The sequence below is a fragment of the Camelus dromedarius genome, chromosome 26, assembly GCF_036321535.1.
Source record: "Camelus dromedarius isolate mCamDro1 chromosome 26, mCamDro1.pat, whole genome shotgun sequence".
NCBI lineage: Eukaryota > Metazoa > Chordata > Mammalia > Artiodactyla > Camelidae > Camelus > Camelus dromedarius.
In genome coordinates, this window is record NC_087461.1 from 20,740,407 (window position 1) to 20,759,910 (window position 19,504).

General features: G+C 43.8%; 1 protein-coding gene across 4 annotated transcripts in view; it reads left to right on the plus strand.

Annotated features, from left to right (window-relative positions):
- CUL2 (cullin 2) overlaps window positions 1-19,504 on the plus strand; it is a 74,193-nt gene that overhangs the window by 32,860 nt on the left and 21,829 nt on the right. For all 4 annotated transcript variants that reach the window (XM_064479497.1, XM_031448712.2, XM_064479496.1 and 1 more), the window contains exons 5-9: window positions 4,058-4,163; window positions 7,425-7,507; window positions 13,478-13,574; window positions 13,671-13,781; window positions 16,697-16,859. In XM_064479497.1, the coding sequence (XP_064335567.1) occupies window positions 4,058-4,163; window positions 7,425-7,507; window positions 13,478-13,574; window positions 13,671-13,781; window positions 16,697-16,859 (560 nt within the window). The remainder of the gene's footprint in view (window positions 1-4,057; window positions 4,164-7,424; window positions 7,508-13,477; window positions 13,575-13,670; window positions 13,782-16,696; window positions 16,860-19,504) is intronic.

Genomic DNA, 19,504 nt, shown 5'->3' on the forward strand with positions numbered 1-19,504 from the left:
TAGTAAATTTCTCAAGTGCAAACTTGATCCCTGTCCAAAACCATTTACTAACTTTCCACTGTCTGCAGCAAGACTTAGAAGCACTGGGCCATGGGATTCACTGATAGAGGGTTTTGCTTCACTCCTGTGCTGGTGGCTGCATGGGACTCAGCACTGTTTCTTTGGTTATGGGGGCAGACCAGGTGGTGGACCCTTCTCACAGAAGGCAGGTGTGGCAGTAGTTAAGTGAAAACTGCTGAAATAAAGGCTGTTGTCTTTCCCTGTGGAGTAGTAGGTCATTCCAGGCTGTCTCTTGTTATTAATCATGGTTTATAAGGAAATTTGTGTGAGAAAATATAAAGGAAAATACCAGTTTTGTTTCAAAAGTGCTTTTCAGTATTACTCTTTTGAGGCAATTTCTAGCCTCTTCTTTGCTTAGAATCCTTTATGAGAGGGACGTGCATTAGCATACGTGAGAGGGATTGTCATTTTCAGGGAAAACGGTGACGCTTCTGCCCGACCTTTCCAGGCACTATTGTCTGTAGGATGCCGTGGACCCTGACCTGGGGTCCTGAGGGTTTTAGCTTGAGAACTAAAAGCCTGGAATCCAGTAGGTGTTAGCGCGTGAACCCAACTCGTAACGCAGTTTCGATAGGTTAAAGTGCCTGGTCTTAGAGAGGCTTCATTCCCTTAGGCTGTAGTTCTTGAAAGTTAACATTGTTATTAATTATTACTTCGGATACTCCAAAGGGCAAACAATACTTACTACCCACTTTGTTGACAGGATGAATTATAAAGATACGTACACTGCATACACCTGAGGAGACAGTGCAGGATGCCTGTGGGAGTCACTGTGACCAGACAGGAAGGGAGCCTGTATGAGGCAGTGTGAGCACGCAGGGAAGGAGCTTGTGTGATGCATTTGAGCAGGGCAGTTAGGGAGCCTGTGTGGGGCTTTGTGAGCAGAGAGGGAGGGAGCCTGTGTGAGGCAGTGTGCGCAGAGTGTGGGAACCTTTGTGAGGCAGTTGTGAACAGGACAGAGTGAGAGCCTGTGTGAGGCAATGTGAGCAGGACAGTGAGTGGTCCCTGTGTGAGCTTGTGTGAGCAGTTAGGGAGCCTATATGAGGCATTATAGCAGCACAGTGAGTGATGTCTGTGTGAGGGAGTGTTAGAAGACAGAGGGAGCTTGTGTGAGGCCGTGTGAGCAGACAGGGAGGGAGCCTCTGTGAGGCCGTGTGAGCAGGACAGTGTGGGAGCCTGTGTGAGGTAGTGTGAACTGTTTTTTGAATTTTTGGATGCTATTTTCTTCTATGATTTCCACATATATATGTCTTTATTTGAAAATAATTTTGCTGTTAATAAATTAGACTATGAAATAGTACAATCAGAAATTAGGATTGGTGTCTGTATCAAAATGAAAAATTGCACTGCTTACACTTTAAACTATATCTATAAATTATTTTAAATGTTGTCTGTCAAGCTTCTAATATCAAGAGTCGTAGTCTGGAGTGAGAAGGACGTAGTTATTGAAAGTTAGTTTAAATTCATCCCGTGAGGGAAGAGAGCAGTGATTTGTCCTCCAGGAGCTGTTCTGGGACAGCCGGCCGCCCAGGGCACACAGACCTGGGCAGGGACCGGTTGACTCCCTCCTGAGGACCCACGGCCAGCTGCGCTCAGGGTCACTGAGCGCACAGCTCTGCTGTCTGCACTCACCGTGTGAGAGTACCGGGGCTGCCATATGTCCCGAATAGGGTGTTGATTTCCTCAGAGGAGAATTTTGTTGTGAATCAGAGATGCCAGAAATGGAAAGTAGAGACCCACGTGGAGAATGCTGCCCGTGATCCCTGCGGGGCGTGGGCAGGTCTCCCTGTTAGTGAGGGGAGTGGCGGGAGGGAGAGGCGCTGTGAGTGTGGGAGGCGGGGGCGGGGGGGGCGCCATGATGGAGCTGATGGCGGGTGAGGCCCTGATGGGCATGTAGGCTGGCTTGTTGGGACGGCGTGGTAGACTGACCAGGCAGGAGTGGTTTGGAGTCGGGGGCCCTGTGGGAAGGCGCATATGTGGTGCAGTCATGACTGTTAGGGTCCCCTCCTCAGCGCTGCGCACTGTCGATGGGCTCCATGCTTGTGTTTGTACATTCTGCCTGATGGGGAAGCTCTCCAGGCAGAGACCACATTTTCATTTTTCGTTTCTTTGTGCTTGGTGCCTTGTAGTCTCTGGCGTGTCGAGCGCAGTTGGTCGATACTTGTGGAGTGAGTGTCCCGGGCCAGCTCTGCCCTTGCTGGTGAGCGGACCTTGCCGAGCCCCTCAAGCTCTCTCAGCCGCAGTTTACCTACCGTGTTAATGGGGCCCCTCGGAGACCCACGTGTGCCCATGTCCTGTTGTCCGTCTTGCCGGGTTGCTTCCGTGTGGTGCGTACTTCTTTGTCCTGGCGTTCCCGGCTTTTATGGTCCAGCTCCGGCTGCTCTTCCAAGTTTGTGTTCTAATATTAACTCTTGCCATCCCTGCTGTCTGAAATGTTATCCATTTATACATTTTGTAATTCATCGAAGAAGCATCTTTCAAGGACTGCCTCTCTGCCTGCCGGACCAGGTCTGCGCTTTGCAGGCCTCATTTTCCAGAGAGGAGGTCGGGATGCAGAACAGGCAGATGGAGGAAGGAGCAGGGCTGTTTCACGTAGCTAGTGCTGAAAAGAGAGCAGGCGAGGTGTGTCGTAACTGTTACTTCATCAGGGGTGGGGAGTCAAGGCTAATTTGGCGAGGGGCCAGGTAGGGCGGAGGGAGGTGTGTGTGAGCTGAGACCAGAATGACCAGGCCAGAGGCCAGAGGTGGGGTGCGCAGTCCAGGGTCTCTTCGGGGGAGCAGCCGCTCTCCCTGCAGCTGATGCTCCCGTCTCAGCCCAGGTCCCCTCGCTCAGCAGGAGCAGGGGTTCGAAACCTGCAGGAAGTTGGGAGGCTTATGGTGAGGACGGAAGGAAAGGCTAAATGGTATTTTGAAGGGAAAAAATGATTTTGTGACCAGCGGGCCAAAGAGTGGAGCACTGAGGTTGTAAGTCTTGGCGTCTCGAGCCTGAGTGGTGGCTGTGGGAGGGCTTGCATGGCGGTGGTGGCTGCGGGGCTTCAGAGTAAACAGCAGGACCTGTTTCCATCATCTCCTGGAATTGTCGGTGGAGTCACACAGCTGAAATTTAGTTGTTTCCGCTTTCAGTTTCATCTGCCTGTAGACGTCATGTGGGCCTTTCATTTTGATGCAGCAAACACCGAAGTGTGTGTTTTAATGCAGAGATCTTGCAGGTTTCGCCTACATGCTTGTATTTGTCAATAGCTGTTTCCACCTTAGCAGAACCTGTCCAACGAATAGTCTTAGGTGGTGAGCATTGAAGGCGTGGTGGTGAGATCTGGGACGGTGAAGAGTGAGTGCTAGGATGGTCCACACCCTGCTACACATTTTGTTTAATCCTAGAATTCTCTTTTCATCTCAGTAATTCTTGGAGTCCATTAGGTATTAATCTGGTAACAGAGTGATTGTCAGTCTCTCACCTCTGCTTATATTTCTATTCTGTTTTCTTACCTCCTGATGGTGATCTTTTATTTTAAAATGAAAAGTTACATCTTTCACTGGTGATAATATATAAATTAGAGAACTTACTTGATGTCTGTGTTTTAAAAATCATTTTCTGTTTATTGCAAAGTGAACTTACCTTGACTTAAGCAGAATCTGGGAGTGAACAAATTAGCTTGTAGAGGTCTGACCCTTGGACGGGAGCTGTTGAGCTGTAAGAATATTGGAAATTTTTAGAGCAAAACCTTTGAGTGTTTTTTAAGTGAGATGGGGTAACAGGATTTTTTGCTGCTCTAGAGGTCCTATTCTGTGTCTCTTAGGGCCTTACTGAGAGTTGGGCTGATAGTTTTATCTTTTTTAATTATATTTTTAATTTGTACATGGTGAATTTCTTTTGGATATATTACTGAACTATTCTGTAGTTAACTTATAACCCTAAAATTATTGTTCTAAAGTTGTAAGTTACTTGTTTTCCTGCTGATTTTGACATAGTCTCTATTGACATTACGTTTCTTTTTCAGATATCTCAACACCCAGTTTATTAAAAAGAATAAATTGACAGAAGCCGACCTTCAGTATGGTTATGGTGGTGTAGATATGAATGAACCACTTATGGAAATAGGAGAGGTAGGAAGTTCTTTAAATGACTGGCAAACGTAAGAGTGTTTTATAAACTGAGGTGATTGGATCCACTGTCCTTTTCTTGAGGACACTGAGTTGACTGTCTTAAAATTGTCAAGGTTTACAACATCCTAAATGTTAAGTAAATAAAATACTGTCATGGTTCCCTAAGACACTTCAGCTGGATAAGAAGAACAGAAGAGACGTGATGAGTGTTACTTCAGTAATGAAGGCAATGGTGGGTGAAGGGCGGGACGGCCGCAGCTCCACTGTGTTAACAGTCCCATAAAAAGTGTCAAGGCTCCTGTAGTTAAAACGTGCAAAGGACATGGACTTAAAAGAGAACCTCAGAAGAGGAAGTACAGGTTTATGGATGTAACAAGTTTACTTTAACTTTAAAAAGTAATTAAGGAAATTCAGAGTAAACCAGTCAAGTGTGCAGCTTAAGACTCACTCAGGTTCTGGAGGCACAGTGCAAACCTAAGTGTGGAAATTATAGTAATATATCATGTGATACTGACTGTGAGAGACATACTGCAGCACGTGTCTACTGAGTAGCCAGACACTGGGGAGACAGGTGGCAGATGGTCCTTTTCCTCGTGGGGAAACAGATGCCAAACAAGTAAAGCAGTGAAGGAAGGAAACAACTAAGACGCAGCATTAGTAGAAATTTAAATTAGAATGACCCTTCTAGAAAGAAATGTATCAGAAGTAGACTTTAAAATATTCGACACCTGCTGACCAGGTAATCCTATGTCTAGTAATCTGTACTGCAAAAATAATACGGGTAAAAAAGTTTACAAGTAGTCCTTGCAGTAGCAATAATGATGACTAATGAGGAAAAGGTCGTATTTTCAATATCCAACAATAAAAATCATACACAGAATATATACAATATGATCTTGTTATAAAAGTAAGCAGATGGATAAATTAGTAGAAGATACTTCATAGAAGCATTAACAGAGGGAAAAATTGGTTTCCGAAAACATTTGGACACAACATTTTATGTTTAATGGGAATGAAACTGTTGGGAAGTAGGGTGCAGAGAAACAGGGCAGTTGGAAGTACCAAAGCTTCGCAGGAGTTCTTCAGCTTGCAGGACTGTGAGCGTTTCACTTCGCAGTCGTCCGTCATGGCCGGCAGCGTCAGGCCCACTCCTCCTCTGGAGGGAAGCACCTTTCTGACTCTTAACTGTGCATTCTTCTATAAACAAGTGCACATACATACACAACAGTTTCATGATCACAGCGTATATAAAATTCTACTTGTATTTCTTGCCTTTTTCAAAAAAATAGTAGGGATATTAAATAATTTATCAATTATTTATTAAACCATTTCCCTTAGTTTTCAGTTTTTTGTTGTTACAAACAACACTGCATGGACATCATTGTTCACTTGTTCATCTATTAAGTATTTTTTGAGCCCCCCTTGCCCCCTGTGCGAGGCACTGTTCTGCGTGCTGGGGACACAGTGATGAGTTAGGTAGACAAAAGCATTATGGTTGTGGAGTTCCATTGTGTACTTCTCTCCCTGTGCCTGAGCAGTTTTCACAGGGGGTGTACCTGAAAGTGGGCTTCCTGGGTCAGAGCACAGCCTGAATTTCCATGGCCCTGCCCCCAGCCTTTCAGAGGGCTTTACCAGCTTGTCCTCCCACTCCAGCTATAAGATCCCATTTCCCCCACATATTATCTCCTTTTTTCCTGTTTGTGCTATTTGAAAAGAAAGAAAAAGAAGGCAAAACCTGAAGACTGTGCCTTGTGGAAAGACAGATGCTCTTACTTATTTGTATAGAATTACCAGTGGGTCTGAATAAAGTTATCTCAGTAGAAAGGCTAAAAACACACTCACGCCTCTGTGGGCTCGGTTAAGTTGGAAGCAGGAGCGATTAGTTTTTGATACTGGAATAATTTGTAGTCTGCATGAGAAAAATTTTTTGGCTTTTAAAGGCTTAAATGTGAAAGGTAGAACTTGAAAACTTTCAGAAGGCAGTGTGGGAGCACATATGTCTCCTTAGAGTTGATCTTAGGAAGCGAAGGAGTTCTTTAAAAGACACGAAAATGCAAACAATAAATGAAAAGATTGATAAATTTGAATACATTAAAAAAATTTTTTTACTGTAAAAAATTATAAAGAAATTAAAAAGTCAAATCACAAACTATGACAAACCACACTACGTAAAACTGTCAAGGGATTAATTTCCGCAACATACAAAGAACTTGGGCTTGTTGAGAACAGGACAGGCATTAATGGAATAATGGGCAGACGATATGAATGGGCATTTCATAGGGGAAAAAAAAATGGAGATACAAAAAAAAACAAAAAGAGTCGCAGCTTAATTTCAGGAAAATGCCAGTTAAAACCGCAGGGAGATCCATTTTCCCCGCCGATGAGCAGAGTTTGACAGAGCCCATGCCCTCTGCCTGTGCGGGTGAAGGCGGGATGACGGCTAGGCCAGCCAGTGCTGCCCTGTCCTGGCGCAGGCCGGAGCCACAGACACGCTCATCAGCAGTCACGGTGTCCTCACACCAGAGCGGGGATGGAGCAGTGCCAGCGACTGAACGATGAACCATCATTCTGTGTTCGGTTGGATTTCAGTAACAACACTGAAATTTAAAAAACATCCACAGAACAGCGTACAATGTGATTTTGTTATTAAAGAAGGTCAGAAATAGTCGATTCAGAAATCCCACATGGGGACACCTACACACTCGGTGCAGCTCCGAGGAGGAGGTGATGTAACACAGGGTGCGGTGGGACAGCCTCTGAGGGGAAATACAGAGGAGGGCGTTTGGGGCAACGGTGATGAAGTTGTGTTATTAAACTGAGTGTTTGATTATTTGTCAAATTGACTTACCCTTTTGTGTTTGTACAAGAGGTTTTATGATTCCAAATGTCAGCTGCAGCCAATCTCGTTGTATTTAACGTGACTCCTTGGTTTCACTTACCACTTTGGCATCTGTAGCCCTTCCCTCATCCTGGGCACTTTATAGTCAGTAAATTAAGGTTTTATAAAAACCAGTTACTTCTGTAAGACTTCCAATTAATGCTAAAACCTTAATTCTGTTCTTTATACAAGTCTGGTAGGATAGTCATTGTCGTAAGTGAAGAATGTATTTTCCTTACATATATTCAGTTTTCATTTGAATTTTGAAATACTGGTTATAAGTACTTTTGATGGGTATTTTCACTTTTTAAAAAAGCCTTGAACAGATGTTAAAAACAAACGCTAAGTAATTCAGCCTCGATGATGCCCATTTTTCCTGGCAGCTAGCGCTGGACATGTGGAGGAAACTGATGGTCGAGCCACTTCAGACCACCCTTATCCGAATGCTGCTCCGAGAAATCAAACAGTGAGTACTGACGCGGCCCTTCCAGGCAGGTCTGGGGCAGTTTGAGATGGTGTCAGTTGCATGGCTGTTGGCTGCACGAGGCCTCATTTTACTGTAATGAGCCTCATTTTCTATTTTAATGCCAGTATTTCTAAATCACTTTATAATCTCTTGGTTTGGCGGAAGGCAGATTTTTCTATGGCCTAATATGTTTAATAAATAAATAAGTCCTTGAAGGAAGTGACTTGTTTTGCAAGCCTGAAACCTCTTGGACTTGCAGGCAGTGCTGGGTTGTTTGAATGTATCCTCAGCCGAACGTCTGATGGTGATAACCTGTTCAGGAAAACTGATTCTTCTAGTTAGTCCGTTACTTTAATAGTCGGTTGACTTGTGAGGCAGCCCTGTGGAAAGGTGGCTCCCCGCTCTGCTCCCAGCCCAGTGGTTGACTCTTCACCTGACCGCTGTGCGAGGAGTTTAGGGTAGAGAATGTGTTCCCATGGGGTCCTGAGTAGAGCATCCTTTCTGCTGGACCTCAGCTCTGGGGAACCAGAAGCGGAAGCTGGTGACACAGGTGTGCATGACCCTGCAGGTGCTGGGGGGGCTTCTCTAGGCCAGCAGTCACCGTGCAACAGCGCCCACCCCACCCCACAAGTCCGCTTCCTTTAAGACACAGACACGGGGTTTCTACGTGAGGAAAGAAGCAAAGTGTTGTTCTCGCTGAGGCTCCTTGTGGTAGATGAGGGGTTAAAAAAGCCGCAAGAGAGGATGAGAGAGTATTTTCAATGTCCTGTTAACACCCAGTAGAGAGTGACATGCCAGCATTAAGTGACTTGGTTTGAAAGACTGTCTTTCACGCTTCTGATGACTCCGCGGTGTGCAGGGGTGGGAGGTGGAGCAGAGGTCTGCAGGTGACTTTCCCGTGTCAGGTGGTCTTTGAGCAAAAATGAAAGCTCTGCACAAAACTCTTCCCTCCCCTTTGACTCAGGACCGGCTGTGACAGAGGGTTCTCCACGTGCTCGTGTTCATGGCTCCGCCTCGGAGCTGTGAGGGGTAGGTTCATCAGTGAGATGTGAGTTCGCAGTCTTTCTCTTTTGTACCTCTCAGTTTCTGAGAGAAGTTTTTCTAATTTCCCAGCTCATTTTAGAGTTACCGATTTTCATCCTTGTAATTGTAAGTTTCTGTCTTATAAATTCTGAGCCTTTGTTGTTAGTTGAGTAAATGTCAGGACTGCCCTCTGGTTAATTATTTTTATTGTTATATAGTAACTTTATGTATCTTGGGCTCTTTCTTCTTATTTTGTCACCTACTAATATTGTTAAAACAGTTTTCTCTTAGACTTTGGGGATTTTGTTGTATGTGTGTCATTTAACTTTTTGAGTGTGGAGTTAAGAATGGATACAGAAAACCCTGCAACACAGATGTGCTTCTTGATGACTTATTATTGGGTGAAACCCTTGTGAATGCCACCAGGTTAGGAAAAGAAGCATGCCAGCCCCCAAAACCTCGTGTCCTGCCCCTCCTTTCTCCAGAGGTCACCACGGTCCTGACACCAGAGCAATCACCTTCTATTTCTTTGTGGTCATATCACCCACAAGTGCTTTCCTAGACTCTGTAGTTTAGTCTTGTCCATCCTTAAAAAACTGTACATGTCTTTTAAATCTTCTAATCAGCAGGTTCCTCCTCCACCCTTTTTCCCTTGTCATTTTTTTGCTGACGAGACCTGGGTTTGATCTTCAGACTTTCCCACTGTCTGGGTTCTGCTGCCTGCGCACGGGCACACCTCTGGGTCCTCCTCTGTCCCCTGTCCCCTGCGGACTGTGCGCGGGCACACCCGTGGATCCTCCTCTGTCCCCTGTCCCCTAAAGACTGCGTGCGGGCACTCCTGTAGGCGCTCCTCTGTCCTCTGCTCCCTGCAGATTGGCGGCTCAGTGGCTTCCTCAGATTCTGGTTGGTTCCCACTGGAAAAACTATAGAGATTTGTTCTTCTGTGATGTCTGATTTTCCACTCTTTTTGGCTTAGGCAGCCACAGGTGCTAAATACCAACATCTTTTAGTTTATTGACGTTTGTAAGATGGTGCCACTTTAATTCTGTCCTTTGATTTTCTTTCTTAACTTGAAAATTTTTATAACAATATGCTTGCCTTTATCTGCTGTTTGGTTACCACTTAGGAGGGCAAAGTATCAGCTTGTTTCTTTTCTTAACCTGGTTGGTGAGATAATGAGCTGGTTTGCTGTCATCCTCAGAAAGTGATCAGTTAACCTTTTTTCAGTGTATCGTGATGAACTTACGGACTTAAATACGTTGGATTCACTGTCTTGTTTTATTAAAGCCTAAATCGCCCTCCTTCTGTGTGTTGCTGCAGCCCTTCTGGTAGGCCCCTGGCCGTCCTCGGTAGCGCTCTGTCGCGTGTGTCAGGGCGCTCCAGGCTTGTCTTGTACGTTTTCTTCCCTGGACCCAGTGTCAGGTACTCAGTGAGAAACTTAGTCCTAAATACACAGATGATATGTAAGTACGTTCTTGAAAACCTTTAACGTTCCAGACCCTTTCCTCAGCCGTCCTGTCCACACGGTAATCCTTGTGACTGATTAACTGTCTTTTCACACCTTTTTGTGTGTTTTTTTATATCTAGGTACAGAAGCAAATATGATACAGAATACAATAGAGAATGTTAATTTTGTTTTCTTTTTTAAGTATGTAATTTTAAATTTTTTTCTAACTTTTCAAAGACATACACGATATTTATACATATTAACTTCTTTTAAAATTCAGTTACGTGTTCTGATGCTCCTGTGTTAGTACCTAAAGGCCCTCCTCCTCCTTTCTGCAGCCCACGTGGCATGTGGCGGGTCTGTCTGCCTCTTCCCTGGTGATGTGCCTCAGGTCATCCTCAGGTTTTCCTCCCACAGCTCTTGCTTCTGTCGTGCGCACATGCAGATGTTTGTCTGGAGTCGGAGTGTGCATGCGCCTGTTCCTACACAGCTGGCTGTGAGAACCTGCCTTCTCCGTTGCCACCAGTATGTGACGCTGCCAGTCTGTCCAGTCTCCGCAGACCTCCGCTTCCCAGGGCCCCCAGGTGCGCCCGGGTTGCTGCAGGCATCCCTTCCTCCTGGCACCACGCCTGCTGCTCCTGCGGGGACACACAGAGCAGCTCTTGTGGCCACCGACCCCCCTGGTTTTGTGCCACAACAGCGCCCATCTTCCTTCACTTGCTTCCCTCCCTTCCTCGTAGTTCTTTCTCTTACGCATTTTGGTCCATACTTTGGTTTTCTGTGCTATCCAGTCTTCACTCCATCTTTTTCTTTTTTTCTTTTCTTGGGGGGGGGGGGATGTAGGGTTATTTGTTTATTTTAGTGGAGGTGCTGGGATGGAACCCAGGACCTTGTGTATGATGCTAAGCACATGCTCCACCACTGACTACACCCTCCGCTCCATACTCCATCTTTTTTCATTTTCTGCAGGCCCAGGGGCTACTGCCAACACCGGAGTATTAAAAAGCATCCTTCGTGTCACTTCTCAGACTTTGGAGTCGGAGCAGGTGGCTGCATCTAATTTGTTGGAACCCTGTTCTCATGAAGTTTCTCTAAGAGGTTAATTTGCCCTCATCACACATCAGAGTCAGGACTTTCGAAAGTTCCAGCCTAACCTTTAATGATCATCACAGCCCGGTCTGCCGTCTGAGCTAAACTGGCTTTAATAGCCTTCATTTTAAAATCACACCCGGTGCTTTTTTGCTCTCTCAGCCTTCTTCCCTCTAACTCATTGAAAATGCTCCCATTTTCCCGCTGTCCACACTTAAAACACTGTCGTGACACCAGGCCCTGTGCTACAAGCTTTTCTGAGTTGTGTTTAACCTTTGCGGTGTCCTCGACAGGGAAGATTCTGCAATTATCCCCACCAGAGGGGGCGCCCCTGCGCGGGGTGATGTGGGGCTGGAGCCCAGGCAGGCTCATCCGGACTCTGCCTGAAGGCTGTTGTTGGACCCTTCCCATGACGTCCCGCCGCCCAGCTGAGCAGTTTCATTATCCTGGTGACTTCCTTATGGTCATTGTAGGCATTTTCCACATGCTTCTGTCAAGATCAGATTATGAGCCATTTATTTCTAAAGATTATTTACATTCTTTTCTCAAGACTGTGATCTGACCTCATCTCTTGGGATCACTGTTCTTAGATGAGACCAGAGTTTATTCAGATGACCAGCTGAGTCGATGCTTTTATATGTTACTAACGGCATCATTTCACTGTTCATTTTCATTACCTGTCAGACTAGTAAAAATAAATGATAGTGATTTTCTGTAGTGCCTTTTGTGCAGTTACAAATATGTGTACTGAACTTAAAGATTGAGTGAGTATGCCTGAGAGTTTCCGAGTTCAGATGTTGTTCTTACAGAGAGGGCACCTTAGTTATTAAGCACTGGGAATGTCAGTGCTCTTTCTAGGCACAGTCTTACCTGATTCCAGCACATCTGGGTCTTTTGGGATCAGAAACAAAGGGCAGGAATGGGAGTTCTCCTGGTGCCAGGCAGGGAGAGCAGGGTTTGGTCATGAAACAAATTTTAGAGAACCTGATTTTCCAAATATTTAGATATTTGTCACTTTTGACTGATTTTCGTTTGGTCCCAGGCAAAGTTAAAGGAAAAAAGTGATGCACTCCAGATCACTAGAAAAGATGAGATCATTATGTCACCAGAGTTAATGTGGGCTTGGGAGGGAACTGATGGAAGGTCTGCAGAAGAGACACTCACCATGTCACCTGCATGAACTCCGCCTCCTCTGTAGTGATGCCACAGTGTAGGTGTGTGACTAGGATTCCACGGCTGACAGGAGCACTATAGCATATTAATTCAAGTAAAAACCTTTTCCCAGAACATTCAGATGATGGCGGGAAGAAGGGGAGGAGAGGGCTGGAGGGAGGATGGGACACAGACGTATAAAGGTGATCACTTCACCTGTTCTTAAATGTTAGAAACCTTTATTCCCAGTAAAAAGCAAGAAGATTTTACTAGGAAATGATGGTAATATATTTTTCTGTTGTTCTCTTTGTAAAATAATTTTTAGTTCAAGGGAAAACTGTTTTGAAGTGAGGTGGGAGATTCCAACATAAAGGTACGCCTCTGACTGTATGATGGTTTGTTTGGAGCATTGTTACTGGAGTCAGAAACACCCAGCTTAGAGCCAGACTCTCTTACTGCGGCTTTAGGCAGACTTTTTTTTTTCCGAATTTCATTTTCCTATTTCTGTAATTAGAGAAACCAAATTCATCTACATTTCTTACTATGGTTAAGACTTGCATCACACTAGTACCTTGACTAAGTAGGACCTTGTCACAGTGTCGCGTGAATGACTGAGGTGATTTTAATCCCCTGCAGCTGTGAAGGGATGTGGCCATGTCAAAACGCTTCACACTAAGTTACTAAGTGGAGAAATGCCTTTGTGCCTGAGTGGGAGCCGCTGGGGCGCTTGCGGACCTCAGGGACCCAAAGTGGCCCTTAGACGTTGCATCTGGCCCTGCGTTGTACTGAGTGTGCCTTTGAGGAAGGCGTCCCGTCAGACCCCGCCAGGCGTGCTTATGAGGGTTCAGAGACCGAGTTCTCAGACCAGCTCCTCCAGGAATGGAATTGGTGGGAGTAAAAGCCAGGTGTTCTTAACCAGGTGGGGTGTTACCCAGGTGTATTTACAGTCTTGAACTGACAGCCTCATATCCACTCTGTTACAACTGAAGACGTGTCATCTTAGTATCAACATGGTATCTTTCAAGTTTTTCTGTTGTTCATTGAAATTACATCTAATGTGAACATTAACCATCATAAATCTGAATTCAGCTGCGGTATGAAAGTTATCTTTAAGCATCATGCATGCATTGATCTTTAAGATGTTTTATGCACAATGTGATTGGACCAGTAGAAGAGGCAGCCCCACTTTGGCACGTTTCTGTGTATTTCTGTAGATATACTTGTATTCTCAAGAATGTTTTATGTTTTACCTGTTTCAGTGATCGTGGTGGAGAAGACCCAAACCAGAAAGTAATCCATGGGGTTATTAACTCCTTTGTTCATGTTGAACAGTATAAGAAAAAATTCCCCTTAAAGGTAAAAAGCCTCCTTTAAAAACATAAGTCATCAGACCTTTAACTTCTTAAATTGCTTCTTCTCATTTTTAAAATGTGATTTAATTGATTTATTTAGTTTTATCAGGAAATCTTTGAGTCTCCCTTTCTGACTGAAACAGGAGAGTATTACAAACAAGAAGCTTCAAATCTATTACAAGAATCAAACTGCTCACAGTATATGGAAAAGGTAAGAAAGAAAACATGTTAACTCCATCATTTATTATATGTCAGGTGTGGCTTCATTTAACACTAGTTATCCGAGTTAATGTATGTTTTTGGTGGGACGGCTCTGTTTTTCTGGTCCCTGCGCTGGGTTTTAGTCACTGTTCAGCACCTGCTGATAAACCATCGTTCTTGCCATGGCATGTTTTCCAGGAGAAACAGTGCTGTCCCGATTTTTATCGTGGTTGATGCTTTTTCACAAATCCTGATTGCTGGGTTTGCTTATCTTTGAAATTAATATATATTATTCTTGGCAAAATAATACACTGTCTTTTGTGCTTAGTAGACATGTTAGGGAATGAGGTTAAGTGTAGAAGCTGTGTGTTGAGGTTTTACCTTCCTTCCTTATTTAGTCAAGATAAAATCGTTCTAGAACTTGCTCTTTTTGTCTAAGTTTTTGGAAGGCTGTGGAAAACCACGAGAAGTTTAATCAGTAAACCAACACGTATTGATTACCATATTTAAAATTCCATGTGTATTTTCTCAGTAGAAGAATATATTATAAATTCAGTCATCATACAAGATACATCAGAAGTTTTTCCTAGTCTTTTCAATCAGCAGTGTTGCATTTTAAACATTTTACTATTGGACGACTTTTGTTAGTTTGTTTACCTTTTAGAAAAGTGAGACGTTGTAAAGGGATGGCTGTGGCGAGGCGTCCCCAGGACGCGGGTCGGGAAGCATCAGGGTCAGCTGGTGTGCTGCTGCCGCCAGGCAGAGCCAGGCCGGGGTCTGGGCTGTTTAATCCTCCTCCTGCTGTGTCGCCGATGAGCTCAGGGGCCCTGAGTGAGGCGTCAGGCGTTTTCCGCCGTCTATGAAGCACAGGTTGCACTGCGTCAGGCGTCTCAGCACATAGCCCTTTTGTACATGTTAGACCCTTGTTGGAGGCTCCAGACCCAGTCCTTGGAAGTGCACCGAGTATCAGTGCTGCGTACTCCCCTCTTCATGTCAGGCCCTTGAAACCAGGCTGATAATAAAATGCTTAAAATGCAACACTGCTGATGAAAACACACAAGCAGTGCACAGACAGTGGGAACAACCCAGATGTCTGTCAGGAGTTGGAAGACAGGGAAATGTCCATGCACACAGTGCAATATTGTACAGCCTTCAGTCCGAATAAAGTCCTGACACCTGCGCCCATAGGGGCTAACCTCGGACACGCTAGGAGAGGACAAGTGTCATGTGCTTCCACTTACACGAAGGGCCTGGAGCAGGGGATTCGCAGGGACAGAAGGGAGATTAGAATTTAGCGGCAGGAGGGAAGGGGGTTACTGCCCAGTGGTCACAGAGTAAGTTTGGTGTCATGAGAGTGTTTTGGAAATAGTTGCACAGCATTGTGAATGTAATGAATCGTATTGAATTGTATACTTAAAAATGGTTAAAATGACAGATTTTGTGTTATATATATTTTACCACAATTTAAAAAACTCTAATAATGTAATATACCAAAAACCATTGAATTGTATACTTTAAATGGGTGGTCACATGATGTGTAAATAGATCTCACACTATTAAAAGGAAAGCCGTTGGAGGTTATGTTTGGAAAAGAGCATTTGTAAGAGTAGTTCATTCGGTTACGACTAATCCTTGTGGCCTCCTGTTTCCCTCTCTGTGTCTTCCCTGGTTGGGCTCTTCCCCAACCACAGGGGGTTTATAGCTGTTCAGAGCTGCACTGAGGCTCTCCAGCCCTGTGTACGTTCTCGATATGTGACCCCTGGTCCTCCACTTACTGTCACTTTATTTTTTCCTTTCCCATCCTCCCTCATGTCCCTCAGACTAGTTCCTTTTTGCAGTTAGTTAATCCGTAAGCGGATGACATCGTACTTGTGTGCTGTACATGGCTAAGGCTGTTTTATTTTGAAAGGAAAACACTGACCAAGATGACTTTCTCAGCTGATGAAATACACGGGGGCACCCATTAGTCTAGACACCGTTCTGCCCACCTTGGTTTCTGTGACTTTGCCCTGAACTCCTGGCCCCACAGGCAGCACAGTGGGACGTGAGGACCATGAAACTCAGTCCTGAGCCTCGTTTTCATCAGAGGATGTCTGAGAGGAGTCTGGGAGTGTTGTGTTACTTCCTTCTCAGCATCACCCTTTATGTCCAGGCAGACTCAGCAGTTCTCCCCCAAGCTTAAGGATCCTTCATTCCCTGGGACCAGTCACGCGCAGAAACTCTGGTTCCATAGCGTCACATCACAGAATGTTTTCAAACTAAACTTCTGTAGGGGTATGTGCCGTGCTAGCATGATTTTCATTGCAAATGTGGTTTGTTTTGAGGTAGAAATTAGCCAGATGCTCTGCCTGCTGTCTTTATTAGCTGGTTCTTGTTAATGTTAATCAGTGTATTGTTTGTACCTCAGTGCTTTTTATACAGGATACGCTTTAATAAAGGTCTTGATTGAAATATTTGACTGTGACTTTTTTTGACTTTCAAAAATGTTAATGAAGGCGTTAATGTGATTAGCATTGCGTACTGTTCATGTTTTTTAAGATGAATCAGCATAAAATAGACTAATCTGTGTCCAGTTGATGCAAATTACTTTTTAGTTTGGTAGTTAAATATTCGTGAAGTGACCACCTGTTCCAGTTTTTAATATTCACCCACTTGTCCCGTTGCCGGTTGAGTTGTCTGTATGTAGGACGATCGAGGTCAGTGAGTGAGGATAAAATGCAGCCTCTTAGCCTTAGGTTTTGTTCATAAGATGGTGAAATGTAGGTGTCAGCTGGAAGCATAAGCAAAATTTTGAAATGATTCATGGAATGTGAGTTTGAATTGATTATATGATTCTTTTTATTACTTTTCCATGTCAGTTGCTTACCGATACTACAGGATTTTTTCCTCATAGTGGCTCATGACTGTAAGAATATATTTCTAAAGGTTCTAGGCAGATTAAAAGATGAAGAAATTCGATGTCGAAAATACTTACATCCCAGTTCGTATACTAAAGTGATTCATGAGTGTCAGCAGCGGATGGTCGCAGACCACTTACAGTTCCTCCACGCAGAGTGTCACAACATCGTCCGGCAAGAGAAGAAGAACGGTAAGTGACACCCCGGCCTCCGTGTGGGTGGAAAGCAGGTGATAAACCCGCTTTCTGCATCGTCCCCAGCCAGCCGAGATTTCAAACATATGTGAGTAACAGTCTCTGGAATATTCAATATGCCTTTTTACAGATTATTAATATTTTAAAAGACTGTTTTGGAAAAGTATATTTTCACATTTTATTCTGAAGTCAAAAGAAAAACTGGGAAAATGTGTTTACACATCACAGGGGCCAATTCCCTTAATACATTAAAAGTTTCTAACAATAATTAATAGAAAAAGGCAAAGAATGTGAAAGAGAAATATAAATAGATTTTAAATATATGGAGATGCTCAATTTCACTCAAAATAGAAGTACAAAATAAAAATACAACGAGATGTTAGCAATAAGCAGTAAAAAAAAAAAATGGAATTTTTTAGAAAAAGAAAATAGTAGTAAAAATTTTCAAATAGCAGGGAATAAATGTAACAAGACTCATGCCAGACCTACAAGGAGACTAAACACTGTTGAGAGCAACACTGATGCACAGATCAGGGCCGTCCCCTCAAAACCCAAGATTTGTTTTGAGCTCGGAAAGTTAATACTCAGACTAAGAACAGTCAGGACAGCTTTGAAGAGCACGGTAGGAAAGCTGCAGGGTTGCATGACTTACAAAATGGGGCCTTGGCACAAGGTTAGACAGAGACCAGTGGGCTGAAGTAAAAAGCCAGGAAGTAGCCTGAGCACACGTGGACACTTCGTTTAGGACCAAGGTGGCCCTGCAGGGCACTGGGTGCCAGGGCCATTGGCTGCCCGTTTGGAAAAGCAGTGAAATGTGATCTCTACCTCAAATGCCCTATACAAAATCAATTCATTGTTGGCCTTTGATCGAAAGGGAAAGCAGTGATACATCCAGAATGTAATATAGGAGAGTAACTTGATGACTCTGAGAGCAGAGGAAGATATCTCACATAAAACACAAAAAGCACTGACCACAAAGGAGAGATTGATCAAGTCGACTACCTCAGCATTAAAAACCTTGGGTCAGTGAAGACCGTTAAGACCCTTGGATCATCAGAAGAGCATCACAAGACAGTCAGAGGACAGAAGAGCCAAGAATACATAATGGGGAAAGGCTGACCCTTTTAATAAATGTTTTTGGAAAAACTGGACAGCCACATGCAAAGTAATGGAACTGGACCACTATCTTACACCATATACAAAAGTTAACTCAAAGTGAATTAAAGACTTGAACATAGGACTGGAAGCCATAAAACTTCTACAAGAAAATGTAGGCCGTAAGCTCCGTGACATCTGTCCTGGCGATGTTTTTTGGATCTGACAGCAAAAGCAAAGGTAACGGAAGCAAAAATAAACAAGTGGGATGACATCAGACTTTTTAAAAAGCTTCTGCACAGCAAAGAATCCACCAACAAAATGAAAAGGCAGCCTTCTGAATGGGAGAAGGTGTTTGCAAATCCTGTGTCTGATAAGGGATAAATATCTAAGATATATAAAGGATTCACACAACTCAGTAGAAAAAAATGATTAAAAAATGAGCAGAGTATCTGGATGAACATTTTTCCAAAGAGACACACAGACGGCCAGCAGGTACATGAAAAGGTGCTCAACACCCCTAGTCCTCAGAGAAATGCAGATTCAAACCACGGTGAGGTGGCACTTGCAGCGTGGCTGTCATCAAAAAGACTAGAAGTAACAAATGTTGGCGAGGATGTGGAGAGACGGGAAGTGTTGTGTGTGGTTGGTGGGAATGTAAATTGGTGTGGCCACTATGAAAAACAGTGTGGAGTTTCCTCAAAAATAATAAATAGGACTATCATATGACCTAGGAATTCTACTTCTGGGTATTTCTCCAAAGAAAATGAAAACACAAACCCAAGAAGATACATGTTTATTTTAGCATTATTTATAGTAGCCAAGATAAGGAAACAGCCTGAGTGTCCATCAGTGGATGAATGGATAAAAATACACAAACACACATGCACGATGAAATATCATTCAGCCATAAAAACATAATGAAATCTTACTGTTTTGTCACAACATGGATGGACCTCGAAGGCATTGTGCTAAATGAAATAAAGTCAGAGAAAGAAAAATACCGCAGGACCTCACTTGCATATGAATCTAACAAACAAACTGGCAGATACGGAGAACCTGTCAGTGGTTGCCAGAGTCTCAGGGGTGGGTGAAGAGGGTTGAAAGGTACAAATTTCCAGTTATTAAAAAAACACTCAGGGGGATGTGATAATATACAGCATGTGACACTAGTTAATAACACTGTGTTGTATATTTGAAAGTTGCCAAGAGGGTAGATTTTTAAAGTTCTCATCAGAAGAAAAATCACTGTAGATATGCATGGTGATGGATGTTAACTAGACTCGCGGTGGTGACCATTTTACAACATGTACAAATGCTAAATCACTGTTACAAACTTGAAGCTCATACAATGTTATATGTCAGCTACGCCTCAGAAAAAAAGGAGACAGTCATAGGGTCACATATTTGCGATAGCTGAGAGAGTTTTATGTCCAGAATATAAAACAGTCAAGAAATTTGAACAGGCGCTGCAGAGTAGAGACTATCCAGATGGCCAGGGAACATGTTAAAAGGCTCTCAGTCTCACTAAAATAGGGAATGCCAAT